Source organism: Choristoneura fumiferana, chromosome 2, assembly GCF_025370935.1.
Source record: "Choristoneura fumiferana chromosome 2, NRCan_CFum_1, whole genome shotgun sequence".
Taxonomy (NCBI): Eukaryota; Metazoa; Arthropoda; class Insecta; order Lepidoptera; family Tortricidae; genus Choristoneura; species Choristoneura fumiferana.
Window position 1 is genome coordinate 20,452,125 of NC_133473.1, and position 21,727 is coordinate 20,473,851.

The window sequence follows — 21,727 nt, forward strand, 5'->3', positions numbered from 1 at the left end:
ACGGACATACATTGTTGAACCACTGTTAACGCTGTCATTTCGAGATTGCTATTCCCTGAAATCCTGGCTTTTCGCCGAAAATATTTTTCACAACTGTTTCCTATGGACAAGTCGATTTTTTTCCGAAATTGTAAATTATACAGAATAATGTTTCAGGTCTATCCTGTAGAACCCTATAGGATAGGTTAGGTTAGATTAGTTCGTTCGTCCATATGAAACAGTTGAATGACTCGTATGGGAAAAATGTTTTCAGCAACAAACTAGAGAAGTCTATTCCCTAGTAACGTCTCATATATCCCTAACAATTATAGTCCTTGATGGTACTACCTCCTGTGCGTTGTCACCCCCTTTTCTTTAACCTAAAATCCCTCTAAAACTCATCGTGCCTCGCTAGCGCCTCGCCGAAATCCGTCGCTTGGGAGCCGACGAACAGGTCATACTTGTCGAGTATTTCTGTCTTCGTTAGTTTCTCGTCGGCATCAGAGTCCGCCTCGAACACTAGGTGGCGCGCCTCGGCCTCCGCGTGGTCGAACTCGGGCGGCGCGATCCAGTCCTTCACTTCGCCCGCGTCCATGAAGCCGTCTTTGTTCGTGTCCCTGGAACAATAGACCCGATTTTTTTTGTTTAATACATAAGACAAAATTCCTAAATTTTTACCCCTGGCAACCGGGTAGTTGAGTAGTACCAGTAGTAGACACCATAAAATAATTAATCCAGGACGGGACCAAACCTGAGTTTCAGGACTAAAATAAAGTATTTTGTTAGTAAGTGTAATCTTCAATAGACCGCAAAATCTCGTTTTTAGTTATAAGTTTAAATTACACTTATGTTTATAGCTGAGAGATAAGAGACATTTTACGCACAGAATATCTACATTAAAACAAAATTCATCATCTCATCCTATACACGTCCCACGGCTGGGCACAAGCCTGCTCTCAGAATAAAAGGGCTTGGGCCATAGTTCCCTTACGGGTCCAGTGCGAGTTGGGAATGGCAACATTTTTTTTTAATATTTAATAATTATTGTGTTTAATTATTATTGTCGTTCTTACACTTTAGATATTATACAAAATTGACACCCATTGTTTTAGTTGGTGACTTTTTATATAAATAAACTGAAAATATTTTTAATTAAATCGAGTTATATATTTCTTGCAAGGCACTCACCTGTATCCAGTGAACTGCTCTTTCTCCTGTTTGACCCAGTCGGGCTCCTCTTCCAGCTCGCCCTCCTCCGGCTTGTACATGTCACCGATGTACTCTTCCAAGGAGACTTTACCGTCCTGCAAACAACAATTGTATTGAATTACAGATACTATACTAATCATTTTTCAAGATTTGGTTTTTTTTTTTTGAAATCTTTTGTATTTTTTATTTCAATTCCAATTTTTACTTTTACGGTCATCCCGTAAAACCGAAATTGGAAAATACAAACTGAAATATAGATGCACCAGAAAAAACAGAAAAAAAGACCATCACTGGGAATCGAACCCATTCCTCAGGTAATCCGTACCGCGTGCTATACCGCTATACCACTGATGGTCAACGGTATCGACACGAATTTCCCTATGCACCCCATATCTCAGCTTGTGTTTCTTTACTTAGTCACTTAAGCAGCGACGCTAGCGACATCTATGCCGTAAGCCCTCAAATTTTTCGGCATTCCTTTTTCCAAGCAAATATTATGGCGATCCCGTTGCGTGAAATGTTAGCATAAGCTGTGATGCGATAGCACCTCTCCCGCTAGTCTACACTCCTCGTCAATCTAGCACCATAATAAATCTTCCCAGGAATCATAAGTATTTAAAGACTCAACTCTAAGCTCCTGTATACAAATACCATCTACCTAGCCTCCCGTTTAATCTTTTTTTTTTTTTATTCGACTGGATGGCATACGAGCAAGTGGGTCTCCTGATGGTAAGAGATCACCACCGCCCATAAACATCTGCAACACCATCTAAGCAATGTTACCTTGTCCTTGTCGATGTCCTCCAGAGTCTCGAGCACGACGATGTCCCGCATGCCGGGGTGGTCCTCGGGGTGCAGGAAGCCGGCGAACTCCGTGCGATTCAGAGCGTCGTCCAGGTCACCGTCTGCAATAGTAACCAGCGTCAAGGAACAAACCAATGGGGATCAAGGGCGGATCCACCATTTTGGGCACGACGGGCATGCCCACAACCCTATACTTGGTTTGGATAGGTATTTAACTAAATGTAAACAAAACAACGTCAATTGGTGTCTTAAATATTGTAATTCTCCCATTAAACTATCTAAACATTTACATTTCTGTATTGAAATACACTAGTCTATTTTGTATTACAATGCTATCATGCTGGCGGCAGAAGTTTGTTTACATTTAGTTAATTACCTAAACGTTCCAAGTATAATAGACTTGTAACGACACACTTCCAAAGGTTTATCAGAATAATGAGTCATGATTGTTCATGAGCGAGTTCGTACTACGACTCGCACTTGGCGGATTTTTGGGTGGCCGTAGCTTGGCTAGGCGTTTATTTTTGGGTGGCCGCAGCTTGGCTAGGCGTTTATTTTTGGTGGCCGCAGCTTGGCTAGGCGTTATTTTGGGTGGCCGCAGCTTGGCTAGGCGTTATTTTTGGGTGGCCGCAGCTTGGCTAGGCGTTTATTTTTGGTGGCCGCAGCTTGGCTAGGCGTTTATTCGAGCGTTTTAACTGTCTCATTTTTCTGGTCACTTTTCTGTAAAAATGGCCGAATATTCTGATACAGTTTTTTAGTTATCTGGTAGAAATACAGTAACACCATCCCATCCCCATTACGGCCTTATTGTTAATTTATATTGCTGTTTTATGTTAGTGGTTTATCTATTGTATAGTATTGCATGTATGTATTTATATAGTTGTTTCATTTGTATTTATTTTAATGTTATTGATTTTTTGTTTGTTTTTATTTTCTGTTTCTGTTTCCGCCACCTATTTTTGTAACATATATAATTTTACTGCTTTATGGGGGGTGTGCAATAAAGAATATTTGTACTGTATTGTATTGTAACACTTACAAATCATCATATATATACACGACATACACGACATCAAAATCTACAGCCATTCGTATAAAAAATGTGATCAGCGAAATTAGGCGGTTGAAACGCTCGAACAAACGACCGGGTGTGACCACAACCTTTTTTGAGGGCTGGATCCGCGCCTGAATGGCCCAAGCACCACGCAGAGCCTAACGGGAGAATACATGCTCCTCTCCCAGCTTTCCAGCAAATGGTTGTAGCAAGACTGTTGGCAAGAAACCCCTCCAAATGCTCCCCGTAATAAGCTCCAAGGAGTTAGGAAGGTGCAGCCGCATTTTTGAGTCAGTGAGAATCCGGCACTGTCTGGGCCCTCTCATCCCAGTCTGCCGTAATGGATTTTTCCCGACTGCACGTCACCATCCATACTATATACTATCCATACTTAATATTATAAATGCGAAAGTGTGTTTGTGTGTTTGTCCGTCTTTCACGCCGTAACGGAGCGACGGATCGACGTGATTTTTGGCATAGAGATAGTTTATTGGCCCGAGAGTGACATAGGCTACTTTTTATCCCGGAAAATGCACAGTTCCCGAGGGAACAGCGCGCGATAACCGAATACCACGCGGGCGGAACCGCGGGCAAAAGTTAGTATTCTATAAAGCAACTCATATAAATTTAAAAACTAAAATGAAGTAAATAAAAGCATGAACCTAGTGTAAAGACACTTGAGGCCTTAAGGCGACTCAACCAAAAAAAAAGTAACAGTCACAATAGTCACATCATGATTTAGTAAAAGACAAGCCTTATGACACTGAAGATAAGTTCACCTAGAATAAACCGATTTTGATGAAACATGTCTAAAAACCATCACTAAAAAACCTGATTTCAAATAAAAAAAACCGCATTCAAATCGGTCCACCCGTTTAAGAGCTACGGTGCCACAGACAGACACACACAGCGGTTAAACTTATAACACCCTTCTTTTTACGTCGGGGGTTGAAAAGAGATCTGAGGCTCTGATATGAAACAAAAAAAAATACAGTCGATCTAAGACCCTGCTCCTTTTTTTTCACAAATTCCTTTGCAGTCTTTTTTTTATTCAGCTGGATGGCAAACGAGCAAGTGGGTCTCCTGATGGTAAGAGATCACCACCGCCCATAAACATCTGCAACACCAGGGGTATTGCAGATGCGTTTAGAGGCCTAAGATAGGATACCTCAAGTGCCAGTAATTTCACCGGCTGTCTTACTCTCCACGCCGAAACACAACAGTGCAAGCACTGCTGCTTCACGGCAGGATTAGCGAGCAAGATTGTGGTAGCAATCCGGGCGGACCTTGCACAAGGTCCTACCACCTGCATCGCTGCATGTAAACCTGCATCTAATCGCAAAATAAGATTTTGCCGTCGCTTTGACTATGGATAGCTTACCAGCGTAGGTCCACCGGCGGCGGTCCCTTTTCAACAGGTTGGAGTAGGTGAAACCCTCGCTGTTGGGCGCCTGGAGATCCGCCTGGCTCATATCATCCATGAAGCCATAAACGTTCTTTCTGTACGTCTGAAATTATATACACAGGTGAATATGCATGTCTATGTGTGTGTATATGGGCTTAAGATAATTGATGATCTTAATATTGCTTAGGTATAGGTTGTACGTTTAAACGTGTTTCATATTTTTTAACAAAAGTTAACTGTACTTATATTTTTTTTTCAGTGAACTATAGGTCTATTTATATAAAACTAATTCCTAGCTTTTGCTAAAATGCAAAATTATTGTGTAAGACTGTTTGTTTCTAAATAAAAATAAAATAAAAAAAAAAGTAAATCAAGAAACCTATCTACCTTTAAAATAAAAGGGTTGATCAACTTTTTCTTGTACCTACCTAGTTGCCATGTTTACGTCCCTTGGACAGCTCTCTAAAATAATCATGAGTTTTGTCGTAGTTACAGTCAAGGGCAAAGATATCGACACGGCCAAAGTTACAAAAATATGTATACACGACTTTATGCTCTTAACATTAAGGCCGTGTATACATATTTTTGCAACTTTGGCCGTGTCGATATCTCTGCCCTAGACTGTACAAGCCCATTATGTTATGGACCATCTATCTCCTAAGCACATCAGTAGCATAAGTATTTAACTATTTTTTAAAGATACTCTCTCTCTCTCTCTCATGAACAAAAGGACAGAATAACAAACAAGAAAAAGTTGATTGACCCAAAAATAAAAACCGGCCAAGAGCGTGTCGGACACGCCCAAAGTAGGGTTCCGTAGCAATTACGAAAAAATTAAGTAATATTTTTCTAAGGATTTTGTATTTTATACGAAATCTTCCAAGTTTAGGTATATTTTATACCTTAGGCTGCTATTTACTCATAAAGTACTAATAATTCTCAATCAAACTTAGCCGTTATAGTTTTCCTTGAAAGTTTGATATACGTACTAGTTACCATCCTGTTTTTTTTTTAATTTTCCACCACCACATTTTTTAGATTTTAGAGGGGGGGACGCTCGATTTTAATGAAAATTTGTATTTTAAAGTTGAATATTTCGCAAATATCACTGAATCGAAAAATCGTCTTAGCAAACCCCTAATGGTTTTAAAAGACCTATCCAACAATACCCCACACTACAGGGTCGGATGAGAAAAAAAAATTACCCCAACTTTACGTGGAGTACTTTACATTTGTCTATGGGTGGCACCGTAAAAAAAAATTTTTTGAATTTTTTTATTGTACCATTTAGTCGGCATAGTTTACATATATATCCGTGCAAAATTACAGCTTTCTAGCATTGTTAGTCCCTGAGCAAAGCCGCGGACGGACAGACAGACAGACATGGCGAAACTATAAGGGTTCCGTTTTTGCCATTTTGGCTCCGGAACCCTAAAAATGTAGAAAGACATGGTGAATGCGATTGTTTGTAATGGCAATACAAATTCTTAATAAGCGTAAGAGTCTCCCTGACCTCCCATGGGATAGTCTCCGCGCCATCCGGGTTATGCTGCACCCAGTGGCGGTGGACGTCCTCCTCGATATACCGCTGCTGCGTGTACCGGATCCAGTCCTTCAGTTCCACGAGCGACACGAACCCGTCGCCGTCCGAGTCGATCTTGTCCACGATCATTCTGGAACGAGATAAGCGGGGTCAGCGACCTACGATAGCTTGTTTAGTTTGGCAGTAATCATCTCATCTCTAAGTCTCTGCGTCTACACTGTTAAAAATTTTCATTTAATACAAGCATTTTGTTTGCTGGCTTACTTTTCCTTGACTATAGATACTTGCATTATATGTTTTAAAATTTCGTTCACTGTTTCACCTTCACCTATCCAAATATCATATATTCATTTTTTTTCAAAACTTTCGTAAGGTTAATTTTACATGGGGCGGGGGGGGCTTCACCTTTATGCTCGGTGGTGGTTCCATTACAAATACAATTCTAACCTATAACCTATTTTTCTAGTCATCAATAGTAATTAGGTAATTTATTTAGATTTCGGACATAAATGACATGTTATGCGTAATCAGTTATGCCGACATTTAAAAGTAATGTTCGGACATGCCAAATAGATGTCAGCCGCACTGAGGATAGGTAAATGAAGCGTTTCTATTGGTTCACAATAAACACATTCCTCGCACATTCCTGCTGGAAACGAAGCCTAGGCAGGTTATGGCGATCTACATCCCATAGCAAATGTGTAAGTACCAGTGGCGTAGCGTGGATATCAGCCACCCGGGGCGGAACAAAATTTTGCCGCCCTCTTAAGGGGCTCCTAGACGGGCCATATTTTCACTGCAATATGTGGCCGGCAACTATTGGTGTCCCTGTCTAACATGTGAGTAAGAAAGGGACACCAATAGTTGCCGGCCACAAATTGCAGTGAAAATATGGCCCGTCTAGGAGCCCCTTTATTTAGGGTACTCATTCTAATCGGTCCGAATCGTAGGTGCGGCATTTTTTTGTTATGGAATTATCATCATCATCCCAGCCTGTACACGTCCCACTGCTGGGCACAGACCTCCTCTCAGAATGAGAACACTTGGGCCGTAGTTCCCACGCCGTTGTGCGGACTGGGAACTGGGTGCGGATTGGGAACTTCACACATACCATTAAATTTTTATGGTATTTAGCAGCCACCTAAATGTGCCCGGGGCGGATACATGACGAAAAGACAGCGTTAGTGTTCCTATACATAAGCGAGCCGGCATTGTCGGTTCGGCAGTCAAAGTCAAGTCAAGTCAAAATATCTTTACCTATTCAATTTAGGCTATAACAAAACAAACACTTATGAATCTCAAAAAAAAAGTTCCGCTGACGTCACGCAGCACTTTACACGTCGTGTCATCACGGGCCCCCACTCCCGAACTTTGACGCGCCCCCCACTCCCGAACTATTGCCTCTAGGTTGGCAACGCATCTGCAATCCCCCTGGTGTTGCAGGTGTCTATGGGCGGTGGTGATCTCTTATCATCAGGAGACCCACTTGCTCGTTTGCCATCCAGTTGAATAAAAAAAAAAACTGACGCGCTTCATCTTTGTAATTTTTTTGTTTGATTGACAAAAGAAAAAATACATGTCCAATATTTTCTAATCAAACTAACGGACTAAATTTATATTTTTTGTAATAATAATAATTTTATATTGTTATATTTTAATAATTAATTACAACAATATAATTATATAGTTATAATATATATTTTTAATAATTATATTTATTAATATTATATTTAATAATTTTTATTTTTTGATAAATTATATTTTTTGTATACTTGGGTACTTAATTAATTTTCGTGTCACAGGCACAGGGGAACTTTTTCCAGTCAGTGGTTCGGTATGGTCACTATCAGTTAACGTGGCCTAACGATTTTAACTCCACCCACATAACACAGTAGCAAGACAAAGCAAACAGACAAGATAATCCATCATCTCATTTACTTAACCCACACACTGGCCGAGATAACTTTAAATTAATCTCGCAAGGAAATTGGTAGAACTTTATCTAGCTAGAGTAAATTGGAACAATAGGTTAACGAGTCCATTGACACACGTTCCAGATTAAGTTTAAATTAATAATGGCGTTATTAATCAGGTGGCTAAACGAATTGCATTAATTGATTGAATTGTCTATGGTTTAATGTGATTACTTGAAACTGGCAATTTATTAATTATATTTTCTGAATGTGCAATGTCACGACATGAGCTAGAATACTTATTAATCCTATAATCTATTTTACAAGGGTTTATAAAAAATATATTTATAAACAATTTACTCTATATAACCTTATTGTCACTTCAAAGTTCAATATCTCATAAAAAAACGCCAGCAAAAATAATAAATAAACAGCCGAAAAAAAACGCCCACAAAAAACGCCGCCAAAAAAGACAACTAAAAAGTAAAAAATAATTATGCACTACCTAGCTGTCTTTTTTGTCGGCGTTTTTTTCGGGCATTTATTTATTATTTTTGCTGGCGTTTTTTTGTCAGGGGTTTTTTAAATTTTTCATTTGTTTTTTTATTTCATGTATTTTAAACTTTAGTATTTTTTTAAAGTGTATTAGTGTGTTGGATATCCTGGCTGCAGCATCAGCTCATCTTGTTGTCACCATTGCATTGTATGTAGAATCAAATAATGATCAAAAGGGATAAAACACAATATATCTGCTATGGTTTTATCAAGAGTTTACCTACTAGTGTTCTGGATATCCTGGCTGCAGCATCAGGCCGAGAAATAATCTTGCATATATGGCATATATGGGTGTTTCAAATTTTAGGTCCCATTATGCATCTAAGATTCCTACCGCAGCAAACAAAAGAGCTGATGATCTTGAAACGGCTGAACCGATTTTGATAAAACATGTCTAAGAACCATCGCTAGAAAACCTGCTTTCAAATAAAAAAACCGCATTCAAATCGGTCCACCCGTTTAAGAGCTACGGTGCCACAGACAGACACACATAGCGGTCAAACTTTTTGCGTCGGGGGTTAAAAAACGGCTAAACCGATTTTGATGAAACATGTCTAAGAACCATTGCTAGAAAACCTGCTTTCAAATAAAAAAACCGCATTGTAATCGGTCTACCCGTTTAAGAGCTATGCTGCCACAGACAGACACAGACACATCCAAACTTATAACACTCACTCTTTTTGTGTCGGGCTCGGGGGTTAATAAAACAGAAAACAACATACAAACAAACATTGTGACCTGAGAATTTTATATATTTCTTAATATTGTTACTAACCTTAGCTTTCGGACCCTGCAGAGCTACTACGAAACTCGAAGTTCGTATTGTACCGTCCGTCTCACTCTCGTATTAAATAGTATAAGTGTTAGAGGGACCGCACAACACAAACTTTGAGTTTCGTAGTAGCGCTGCTGAGTCTGAAATAAGATATTTTTATTTAATTTAAGTATATTAGAAGATGTGTTGAGATAAAATATGTAATGCTTACCCTAATCTTCTCTTGCTCTCTTCCGGAGGCAGTTGATCAAAGGTCTTTGCCTGGTCTTCTCCGAGGAATGCATCATGGTCAAACTGCTTGTTATGGTGTTCGTTCTTGAAATGTTCCGCATCGGAGAGGTGGTCCATCATGCGCTTATTCTCATCAGAGTTGGGGACACCCGCAAAGACAGCCGAGATGGCCAGGGCGACAAAGAGGGAAGTCAACATTTTTACTGTAAATTGACAAGTTAATGTTACAGTTTTTTGTTAAATTAAATTATTAGCCAAAGCTTTTTTTCTGGAAGTTTATGATGATTCTGGTCATTGGTGCTCTATAGCTTTGCGAAAATTCAAGTAAATTATTATTTTAGAGACAAATTTAAACCATTTTCATTAGCCATTATTATAGCCTATAATTGTTATATTTTGTAGTCCAATTAGACTACTCAATTTTTCATAAAGGATCATTAAACAACTTTAAATGTAAGTAGGTAATTATATATATGATAATTACTAATATGGTTTAATATAATTTTATGGAACTTAAAATAATACACAAAATGAAATAAAGTTTAAACTTAGGCTACACTAAGTAATAAAAATCTGCGGGCTTTAGTGTAACATGTTAATAGATGGATCCAATAAGAAAATTAAATTTAAACATTTTAAATCTCAGTATAAACGTCAAGATGGCCCGTACAAATTATTGTAATTCAAACTACAGGCTAAAGTAGAGCAACAAAACATCGCCTTATTACCTTAAATAAATAAAACTACAAGAATGACGTAGCGCCGACTATAACTTCTTATTAGAACTACAGAACTAGTACACCCACAAGCACTGCTAGCGAATTGAGACCAATCAATTGACTACTTTTTCATAAAGTAAATTCCAGAACACTCGCCTGTAAAATGAAACCGCCACGTCAGTGCAAGCCACGTAGCTGTAAAACACTATCCCGTTCCGTTTCCGCTATGCGATAAACAAGTGCCGGCACGAAGTCGCGGCGGGCAATGTAGGATAGAAAAAACCGGGAGATGCAAGGATGCATGCAAAATATAGGAAGATGAATGTGCGTTCCGAAACTGGAAGAGGTTGTGGTAGGTAATAATTTGCTAGGTGCCACTTTTTAATGATTAGATCATAATTTTATCTACAAAAATAAGATGTTTGTCATTACATAATATTAGTGACCAAATAACAGTACAACTTATTACTGTGCTAGAGCACAAACGCACATTTTTTGCTCTTATAAGAAGCTTAAAGTATATATTCAGAACGTTTATTAAATGAAGCTTCCGCCATTTGACGTTTGTTTCTGTGTTGTAGCTATATTTAAAAACCCCGTAAGTTAGTGGCTATTACTGTTTTTTTTTTCAGTGAATAAAATAAAACCTGTATTCAATGTATTATTACAAAGTAGTTGAATTATTTTACACTAATTACCGATCTAAAAAGCCTAAAAATTGGTAGCAGTGTGGTTAACATTATTAAAGTGGTCATGATATTTGTGTGGGTTGGAATGTAAACTTGAAAAATGAAAAACCGACCAAGAGCATTTCGTATCATGCTGAGTGTAGGATTCAGTAGCCGTTACTATACTAAAGAAAGGAAGCTAGGGAAGGGGGAAAGTTTATTAGCAAAAGAGCATGTTTTCCTAGCACTTACGTCTTTTAATTACGGAGCGCTATTTTTTGGCAATAACTCAAAAACGGTAAATTCGATCATATTCAAAATAATTTTGGAAGGAATTATTTATTATTAGATTCTACCTTTGTAATTATTTTCATATTTTGAAAATACGGTTTGAGAGGGCAGGTTTGAGGATACGTATAGTTTTTATTTATTTATTATTATTTATTTTTATTTAGAAAGATATAATTTTAAAAATATTTGTTAGCATCAAATCATTATCATCATTCTTTATTAGACTTGGATTCTTATCAAGTGTTACATTATTGCAGCAAAGGGATATAATTATTAGTAGCGTGGAAATGATGAGAAGTGGGTACTATAGTAGGGAATCTATTATTAACTCCCTTTGTTCCGGGCGACGGCGTTATCGAGTGCAGTGCAGTAGAATAAGTCGTTTACAATATTTAAGCTTGATATGTAAATAATTTCTTGTGGCCAAGTTTCTTGCGACGCATTCTTCTTGACAATGATAGTCTTTCCGCAAGCACTGGTAGTTTAAAAAATGACGTGCAAAAGTGCCCATTGTGGCCTATTTACTGAATAAATCATTTTAATTTTGAATTTGTTAATTAAGTGGAGATCTGAAATAAATCATTGTCCTCATTGTCTATCATTTCGTGGCGGTCCGAATAGGATTAAATTAGAGTATACTTTTAACCTTAGATTAACGTAAACAAAGCCTATTCGGTCCGCCAAGCCACCGCGCCAATCGAGACTGATCGACCCGCGAATCCAAGCCAAGGCAAGTATTTACACCCCAGTGGTGTGCGTTGCGTCTTCGCCTCAGCGGGTGCATCTCCTCCTCAACTGGACCGACCTGCGACCTGGAAGATACATGGAAGAAGGAAAAGTTGTTTCACTCTCCAACAACCAGTCATAGGTGCATCCCGCACACTTACTACAGCTTAAGTCTAATTAGAACTATAAAAGTTAGAATTAATAAAACATGCCTTAACTAAAATATATAAAATTTCAAGTTGTGATGATTAAAGTTCATAAAAAAATTGTGGGTAGTTTGCGAAAAATAAAGTGGATACTTGGGAGTTTACAATGACAAATTTAAATGTGTCTTTTAGTTCATTAGTCCAACATCTGATAGCATGGTGATTTGGCTGCATGAATACACATTAATTGCATTGACGTGTCTATCATAAGGTCGCGGGTAGGGTGAGCAAAGTAATTGTTTAAACATTATATGAAATAAGTTTATACAAAATGAAAATTAGGTCATTTAAAATTAAGCGAACCAAAATTATTTATTGCTTACCGTTCAACATCTTTGTAAAGCCTTCTGTGTATTGTAAAATAAGACTTTTTACCGTATCCAAATAAATGATTCCCTAATTTTGATATTTCGATTACTTTTGACGTTCGACTTAATATTGTTCGATTTACTTTTATCGGTTTTGTCGTTCTCATTTAAAAAATTAGTGGAAATAAAGTTTTGTCTGTGGCAACACTTAAAAAAGAAATTCTTCAAAAAAGTTCGTGTATAATGATAATGATTATAATGATGAAACTTCATGTACCTAAATAAAGAAAAATATATTTTCAAAATGAACTATTTTTATTAAATTTTGATAAAAACATTTATTATTAATAATATATGCATGCGGTGGATTTGACAAAAATGAAGCTGAAGCTATGCTCTATTCAGTATAGTATAGTCTGTTCACTTCTTTCTTGCATTATTTATCTTCTATCTTGTCGTTGGTAACTGCCTGCCTACCGCCGAGTCGAGCTGTCATGTGTGTTGTACATTTTGCCTAATTTTCAGTTCGGGTTCGGAAGAGAAATTTTAATTATGTTTGTGAATAATATCACTACTTAGTTAATTAATTATTTTAAGGCTGCATTAAACTCATATTCTGCGTATAAGTTGCTAAAAACGGATTGCAAATGTCAATATGTCAGGATCTCGGCCTTAATTTCCAACAGAGAATGGTGAGAATTATGCACAAGTACTGTTTATTGCTTATTATATTCAGTGAAAACGTTTTAAATATCATCTAATTTGTTAAAACATTCATGTATGCGTCGCTTAGTGGCAAGTTTTTGTATGTTTTTGTTACACTTTGTTACCTAACAGAAATCGGCATTTCTCTGTGATATATTAGAAAATAAATGTAATGTATATTTTTGACGTTCAATATTGTTTCAGGGCGCAAATATATCGCAGTTGGAAAGAGATATTGGATCGGAACAATTCCCCCCAAATGAACACTACTTTGGTTTAGTAAATGTAAGTATTTAGATAAAATTATTTACAATTAAAAATGAGATAACGGGATTAGGCGTTAATTAGGCATTTATAAATATGAACCTTGTACTTGATGTAGGGGATTGGCCAGACTAGTTAGAACTTAGAAATAGTTAAGTAAAAAAATAGTTCCTAGCCTCTGAATAAATATTATTTGAAATAGATTAGTATGATGCTTATTAGAATGAGAATAATAGAAGTAGATTAGTTCAGATTACAACTAATGAATTGAGTGCTATTTTATTTTAAATAAAACACAATATATTTCTATGGTCCCAGTTCACTGTACAGAACAAATAAGCAATTATCAAAATCATGTCAAAATTATTCCATGACCATATCACAAAGATTTAATTATCTTTTATGACCGACTCAGTTGTGTAACTAGACTGTCTGAGGCTTTTAGCAAATGAAGAAGTGTCATTTACCTACTCTATTGATCCAGATCTCTATTTAGGGAGTCTGTTGTATTGTAACCTTTTGTCCCACTGCTGGGCAAAGATTTGGACTTCCAACTGTCAAAATTATATTGTTGACTAGCAGGGCTTGATTGGTCTCCTCATGTTTGTAATGTCTCCACATCAACATTGCCAAAATACATCTTGATAAAACAGCAAGGGTAAAGCCATAAAAAAAAGCAGGGCTTTCCAAGCTTATTTGTACCGAGACACTCTTGGGACTTTGCCATTTTTTTACGATGCCCCTCAACCCAGCCCCCAAAAATACTATTTTAGTACCTACTAGCCTAGTATCAGATCCTATTGGGCTATTTATTATTTTTATTAGAAAATAAGAATGAAAGCAAAACAAGCATAAAAATAAAAAGAGATTGACACGCAACACTCCTGGGACAATGTTGCGACACACAGTTTGGAAAGCCCTGGACTAAAGCAAAGCCAATGAGACGAGATATACTTCATCTTAGTCTGATACTCATTGCTATCTCACTCCTTTTCTGTCTCATGACACCATTTATCTTGTCTCGTTGCCTTTGCTTCAGTCATTTATCTTTTCTTTATCAGAACTGAAAGGGTTAAACATGACATAAACAAAGGGCATTTGAAAATGGTTGTTATTCAAGATTTCCTATAATGATAACTGTTATATCTTGTTTATTGCATTTATTAGATAACTGATAAGATTCCAATACTTAGCTGAAAAATTCTAATAAGATTTTAGTGTTGGGTAGGCTAGCAAGTAATGGTTATTTGTGGCTCAGTAAAGTTTTTGCTCAAGTGTGGTCAAGTTCACAAACAGATGACTTACTAGCAAAAAAGGTTGACGAGCTGTAAGAGTGTGAAGATACTAGTCTGTCTATCTAAGCCTTAATAAGTCATAGGTTAACTGTTTTTAATTAAAGATTATATAGGCCGTTGAAAGGCTAATTTTATTGATCTAAGCGCACATATCTCAAACGACAGAGAAAATTTCACTGAGTCTGAACATGTACATAACTCTATTCTCAAAAAATGTTGCTTAAATGAATTAGGGGCTGTTTCACCATCCATTGATTAGTGTTAACTGGCGGTTAAATGTGATGCCGTCTCTATTTGTCGGTTAACACTAATCAATGGATGGTGAAATAGCCCCTTAGTCTTTCAACTGTCAATATGCATAAGGACTGCATAATAGTTCTGAAAGTATTGCAAGTTGTCTTTAAAATATTAAAGAAAGAATCTTGTGCTTTAAATGATTGCTTAATCATTCTAACTGAATGCTAGAATACTAATTATCAAGTCAATTAACATGACATTAACATTATGCTTCTGGAAATTATCTATCAATCAATATGACTCATTGCCTATAAGTTTTTGTGTCCATTATAAGAAAAGAATAGCTCTTCCTATTAGGTTTACATGTAATATCTTACTTATTACAAACATTAGTTTTGAGAAGCAATTATTTTTTAAATTGTTTTTTTTTTTAGTTTGGCAACACATGCTACAGTAACTCAGTGTTGCAAGCTCTATATTTCTGCCGGCCATTCAGAGAGAAGGTTCTAGAATATAAAGCGAAGAATAAACGGACAAAGGAAACTCTCCTGACATGTCTCGCTGACCTTTTTTATAGCATTGCCACACAGAAGAAGAAAGTTGGCTCTATAGCTCCTAAGAAATTTATTGCTAGGCTAAGGAAAGAGAAAGGTAATTGATTGAAATTTCTATTTCTACCTTGTATTGTGTGCCATACACATGCTAATAAATTTTTGTTCACTATTTCTTTGCCTGCTGTCAAATTACATATAACAGTCATAAATAATGTTTTCATAATGATATTATGTTTTCTATTTTTTTGAGTCTTTAGGCTAAGGTTTTAAGGGGATCCCATACCCCAATGACCTTCGATCTGAATTCCTTAGTTTTTTCATGTTTTTTTTAGCTTATTATGTTAACAACAATGGCTTTAAGCAACACAGTATCCCATATTTACTTCAAATATTTGGCATCAAAGTTGAACAATTTTAGGCCATAAAACTGGTTTTCTGGCCATAACTTTTGTGGTTATATATTAGTTTCAAATGAAAACCCTAGACACGTTTTTAGAGACGTCAAATACGAACCCAAATATGTAGATTTCGTATATGTTAGATCTTTCACGTCAATAGAGATACGAAATAAGTTTTTTTTAGACAATGTTTAAAAAAAATACAAAATCCGGTAGACAAAAATGGAGATGAAAGATTGAAGAACCGATAGCCGTTTGACTTATAATTCTATCTGTAGTGCAAAAGTAGGAGATATGATTGAAAACTTGTCAACAACAAAAAGTTGGAAAACCCCCGACTTTGTCAATTCAAAGTTCAATATCTCAAAAACGGCTGAACCGATTTTGATAAAACATGTCTAAGAACCATCGCTAGAAAACCTGCTTTCAATTTAAAAAAACCGCATTCAGACAGACACAAACACAGACATACAGATACACATAGCGGTCAAACACTTCTCTTATTGCGTAGGGGGTTAAAAATCGACCCTTAACGTGCCCTCCCTCTTCAAAGTATTGCTTAAGAAAGAGACGGCGCGCTAAAACCGCGTGGTTAGCCACACAGTGCGTATGCAGCCTTGTGTCTGCCTGTGTGAACTCCCATTAGTCAATTTTCTTTGCTTTATTTTTTGCAATTGCTACTAATGCCTTATAAAACTGTTTTCTTTTTATTTTGTTTTTAATATAAAATGTTTTTATTATATTTTCAGAGGAATTCGACAATTACATGCAACAAGATGCTCATGAATTTTTAAATTTCCTCATTAATCATATAAATGAAATTATTTTAGGTAAGTTTTTGTTTAATATTTAAAACTACGTCTAAAACGTAAAGAGGACAGTAACCTAAAACTAAGTCTATTAAAATCTCATCATTATAATTATTTAATTCATTAACAGTTTCATCATAGTAAAAGAGAACAAGTAGGCTCACTGGTGTTGCAGGTGTTTATGAGCGGTGGTGATCTCTTACCATCAGGAGACCCACTTGTTCGTTTGCCATCCAGTTGAATAAAAAAAAAACTCATTTCAGTGTGGGTACACCTTGCAATGGTGTTTTAAATTAACAAAACGTCGAATTTATGTCCCGTAATTTTTGCGCCTATGGTGTGTGTGTCATATTATAAGCCGGTTACGTCGGAATGAAAAAACAGAGTGTAAATGAGTTTAAAATGGTCAACAGCGGAACGCAATCAAAGCACCCTGAAGGTCCCGAAGCACGCGTCCGGCGAGCCGGTGACGTGCAACGGCACGGCGCCGCCCACCGCCGAGCCCACGTGGGTGCACGAGATATTCCAGGGCACGCTCACTAGCGAGACGCGCTGTCTCAACTGCGAGACTGTCAGCAGCAAGGACGAACACTTCTTCGACTTACAGGTGAGAAATCGGCGTAGCCCCGTAACAACTCGATTCCCATTGGCTTGCCTAAATTTTGACCCACATCCGCCCTTTCTACGCTCCTCTTTATAAGTATTTTTTAATTCGGCTTGTCTACCGAAAATTTTATAGCATCGCCACTGAACTCACTGTACTTTTGAACTATAGGTACTTACATTCATAATACAGTCAAAGTCATAAATGTATGTACAGTCACCAGCACCAATATCTGACACAACAAGCGTGCATAAATATCTGATACGACTCTATTTCTAGGGCCGGAAGGACGTGTCAGATATTTTTGCACGCTCCGCTGTGGCAGATATTAATGCTGGTGACTGTACGTTACCAAGACATCAAAAATATATGTGCAGTCACCTGCATTTGTATACATACATGTATCTCCGACACTGGAGCGTGCAAAAATATCTGACACGTCCTACTGACCCTAGAAATAGAGTCGTATCAGATATTTATGCACGCTTGTTGTGTCAGATATTGGTGCGTGTACCTTCATGTATATTTGACGCTATGTCTGCAAAGATTGTGCTCTCGACTATACATAGTTACAAGTCAAGCTATATATGTATATGCACTCCTAGATTAACAGTGTTTCAAGTCAAAACAATGCACCATTTAAATTTCGACGTTCGAGAAGTTTAAAATGATACATTGTTTCGACTTGATTCGCTATTGATCCAGTATTAAAAAAAGAAAAGAAACTAACTATAAATTCAAAAATAAATCTTTTATCATTTCATGTTGCGTAATTCTAAAATTTCATAGTAAATTTAAATAAATGCATTATTAACAGTATTACAATCGATTTTTTTTTGTAGTATCTTTGCAACTTTCGCATTTATAATTTTAGTAGGATGAAACACACACAGAGTTATCAAGATAGACCTAAATCAGAAGTGAATTTATACCGACCGTGTACCGGAACCACTGGAAGGGAACTTGGTCCCCCACAGTGGAGACCGAATGAAAATGAAGCATAATCCGATTATTTGATTAGCTACCGTCGGAACATGGAAGCTAGATATAAAGCCACATGCAATTCACTTCCGATCTACATTGGCGATCCCTTACTTCAAATAGCGAATCTATTGTAGTTATTAAAAATATCATTGTTTGTAAATCTGTTTTAAAATATCTATACCTCGTTGAGTTCTTGAGTGTTTTGCCGGGAAATTCTCAGCAGAGGTTTTTCCGGACCGGCGCTAAATAAGATATTTTGACTTTGATGCGGGACGAAATTAATTTGTAACTCCGCGAGTTAGATAAGCAAAACCGCATAAATTACAAATACGTAGAAGTTAACGATTTGCATTAAGTGACTAGTTAAGTTCATTTAATTTGGGAAAATTAATCTAATCGCCACATTATCAGTCTGTTGATTAGGTGTTTTTTTTTTGGAATTTCGTATGACTGACGTCAAGCCGTTCTGGCTCGTTCCATCATTGTTTTTCAATGGGGAAAATCGTGGTATAAATATCTTTACACTTTAGTACCTTGTCGCTGTAAGCCTTCTGACAATTTTGTATGATATCTCAAACCTTATGACACTGATTTGATATTAATTGTGAATTGTTTAAAATTTTGCTAAATTAAAGTTAGTCTGCGAAATAAAAATAATGAATCATATTTTATTTATTATCGACAATTAAGAGATATTTTTAATTTATAAATAAGTAATGCTCCATGCCATTACCAAAATTGTTAAATTATATGACATGCTAAATGTAATGTATGTTACATGGTCAATAAATATTTCTATTTCTATTAGCTATATAAAGTCATCCATGTAATACCAATTTTTTATCTGTAGAAATGGTAAGTGATATTGGTACATCCGATGATACAGTCGAGTTCATAAACTTGTGAGCGAAAATTTGATCAAAAATATCTGAACACGACTTTATTGTTAACGGCGTAGAAGCGTGTTCAGATATTTTTGATCATTGATCAAATTTTTCCTCACAAGTTTATGAACTCGGCTGTACATCCTGAGATGAAACCTGTGTCCCAGACCTCAGACTCTGTTCAGCGCGCCACGTATGGCAACACTGGCGTTTCGTATAATAAACTTGTGTCGATGAGCGATATTGATTAGTCGAAATACTTATTTAGTTTAAATTGTTAACTTTAATGCATTTTCAGGTTGACGTCGGCCAAAACACGAGCATAACCCACTGCCTAAAATGCTTCAGCGACACGGAAACACTTTGCAACGACAACAAGTTTAAATGCGACAACTGCAGCAGTTACCAGGAGGCGCAGAAACGCATGAGAGTCAAGAAACTGCCCCTGATACTGGCGCTGCATCTCAAGAGGTTCAAGTATATGGAGCAGTACAACAGGCATATAAAGGTGTCGCATCGGGTTGTCTTTCCATTGGAGCTGCGGTTATTTAATACGGTGAGTTGCTTTGTAGCATACGTATAGTAAGAAGTACAGGAGGGCTACTACGAAAGTCGAAGTTCGTATCATACCGTCCCTCTCACTCACGTATTAAATAATATAAGCGTCAGCGGGACGGCAAGACACGAAGGATTAGAAAGGTGTTGTATGTGTCCCCCCCGGGTATCTTGGGTTCGTGGTGGCGCGTCGAATATTACACTTCGTAGTATATATAGGGCCAGGTGTGGTAGAACTAAGGTTACCTACATAGCCCGAAGAATTGCGAAACTGAAGTGGCAGTGGGCGGGGGGACTGATGGCCGATGGGGTCAGAAGATTCTCGAATGGCGTCCGCGGACCGGGAGACGAGCTGTCGGTAGGCCTCCAACAAGATGGAGCGACGACCTGGTTAAGATCGCGGGATCGCTGTTGATGCGGAAAGCACAAGACCGGTCTGAGTGGAGAGCCTTGGGTGAGGCCTATGTCCAGCAGTGGACGTCTTTCGGCTGACACGATGATGATATAGGAAATTTAAATTTATGAAAGAAAGTTTTAATCCCCATACAAAATTGTGAGAAGTTTCCGAAATTTTCCTATGGGAAAAATTCCGCAATTTTGGAAAGTTTCTTTTAGGACATCATGCATCGGTAGAGGAGGCAGTCATCAAAATCTCGGTCTACACTTTCTCTTAAAGTGCACTTCCTCAAAATGTATACTTGCCCGACAGGTTTGAACTGCCATCCCTAACCCAACTTTTTTTTTATCTTAAATTTGTCGAGGCTTAAATACACTTAACTACAGCCTCATAGAACCCAGATTGAACGACTCAGTTTATTAATCCTGGACCATGTAAGCAGCTTTAAAAGGTTAGGCATAAACCTAATGAGACGTTCCGACTTCCTTCTATCCTTATAAAGAGCAAATTGCAGTCGGACGACGCGGTGAATCCGGACCGTCTGTATGACCTGGTGGCGGTGGTGGTGCACTGCGGCTCGGGGCCCAACCGCGGACATTACATCAGCATCGTCAAGAGCCACGGCTTCTGGCTGCTCTTCGATGACGATATGGTCGATGTGAGTACACTAATACAGCATACAGCCTTACGCGACTTTAACTATGACCGTTAAAACGCAGTACAAAATAAGGTATCGCGGGGGACTTAGGATGCGCGGGGCGGGGAGGGCGGGGCTGGCAAGCCTAAGGCTCTGTTTCCACTAGAGATGTGTTGCGAGGAATGTGCTTTTCAAGAACCAATAGAAACGCTTCATTTACCTCGCCTCGTTCCGCTCAGCTGTTTCCACCAGAGATGTGCTGCGCGAGGATAGGTAAATGAAACGTTTCTTATGGTTCATGAAAAACACAATCCTCGCGCTCTCTGCACCTCTATACTGAAGAGTATGCCCACCTCAATTTATTTTCTGTTAAGACCTTTATAATATCGCTTCTTATGAACAACAGCCTAACTGATCTTCCATATTTCTTTGTGTAAAGCAATTTCATAATATTTTTGCATTTCGTTTGCAGAAGATAGACGCGTCTGCAATAGAAGACTTCTACGGCCTAACCTCAGACATACAGAAATCGTCAGAAACAGGATACATACTATTTTACCAATCTAGGGATGCTAGTTGTTAAGTTTATCTAATTTAATTAATTTATATAAATAGGTTAGCGCTCTGAATTTTGTTCTTTGAATATGCCTCGTTTGTTAAAGTTGAAAGGGCATAGGAAAAATAATTATTGATATATTGATCAATTGGGAAACATTGAGATATTCATCTTTTAGATTTCATTTGTAAATAAATATATTTCATTTCAAAGTATTATCAGAATGATGACTTTGTTTTATTTAATTATATACCTAACTGGGTCTCTGGCCAGTAGAAGACCACGTTTGAGCATTCAAAAAATATTAAAATAATAATTTATCAGCAATTTTGCATTTAATTTCGACTAGTCTTATTTATTAATTGAAACCAAAATAGAGGTATATCACTGTTAATGATATTATTGAAATAAAATTTCCTATCTATACTATAGTCTGGCAAGCGAGTCCCCTGGCACAAGCTG

The 21,727-nt window shown here is 37.4% G+C and overlaps 2 protein-coding genes across 3 annotated transcripts in view; one reads left to right on the forward strand and one right to left on the reverse strand.

The window, feature by feature from the left end:
* Window positions 1-10,512, reverse strand: part of scf (Calumenin B scf) — a gene marked incomplete in the record, with an annotated part of 12,997 nt that extends 2,485 nt beyond the window's left edge. The window contains 7 exon segments of the mRNA XM_074111116.1: window positions 201-596; window positions 1,168-1,283; window positions 1,972-2,093; window positions 4,428-4,554; window positions 5,965-6,124; window positions 9,449-9,671; window positions 10,344-10,512. Of these exon segments, the coding sequence (XP_073967217.1) occupies window positions 371-596; window positions 1,168-1,283; window positions 1,972-2,093; window positions 4,428-4,554; window positions 5,965-6,124; window positions 9,449-9,666 (969 nt within the window).
* Window positions 10,513-12,824: 2,312 nt separating this feature from the next.
* Window positions 12,825-21,492, forward strand: Usp12-46 (Ubiquitin-specific protease 12/46). Of its 2 annotated transcripts, none has more exons than XM_074111114.1 (8): window positions 12,825-13,078; window positions 13,296-13,376; window positions 15,322-15,538; window positions 16,589-16,669; window positions 17,062-17,255; window positions 19,419-19,676; window positions 20,575-20,730; window positions 21,182-21,492. In XM_074111114.1, the coding sequence occupies exons 1-8, from the start codon at window positions 13,034-13,036 to the stop codon at window positions 21,290-21,292; spliced, it is 1,143 nt and encodes a 380-aa protein (XP_073967215.1). In that variant the 5' UTR covers window positions 12,825-13,033; the 3' UTR covers window positions 21,293-21,492. The 2 variants fall into 2 exon arrangements, with proteins under 2 accessions (XP_073967215.1, XP_073967216.1); XM_074111115.1 differs by having other exon boundaries at window positions 12,826-13,078; window positions 20,587-20,730.
* The last annotated feature ends 235 nt before the right edge of the window (window positions 21,493-21,727 follow it).

What these genes read in the sequence shown, in the direction of transcription:
- Usp12-46 (XM_074111114.1), top strand. Translation starts at nt 13,034, where the DNA reads ATGTCAATATGTCAGGATCTCGGCCTTAATTTCCAACAGAGAATG. An exon ending in TTAATTTCCAACAGAGAATG is followed by an intron (nt 13,079 to 13,295) that starts GTGAGAATTATG and finishes ATATTGTTTCAG; the next exon opens with GGCGCAAATATATCGCAGTT. An exon ending in AGCTGCGGTTATTTAATACG is followed by an intron (nt 19,677 to 20,574) that starts GTGAGTTGCTTT and finishes ATCCTTATAAAG; the next exon opens with AGCAAATTGCAGTCGGACGA.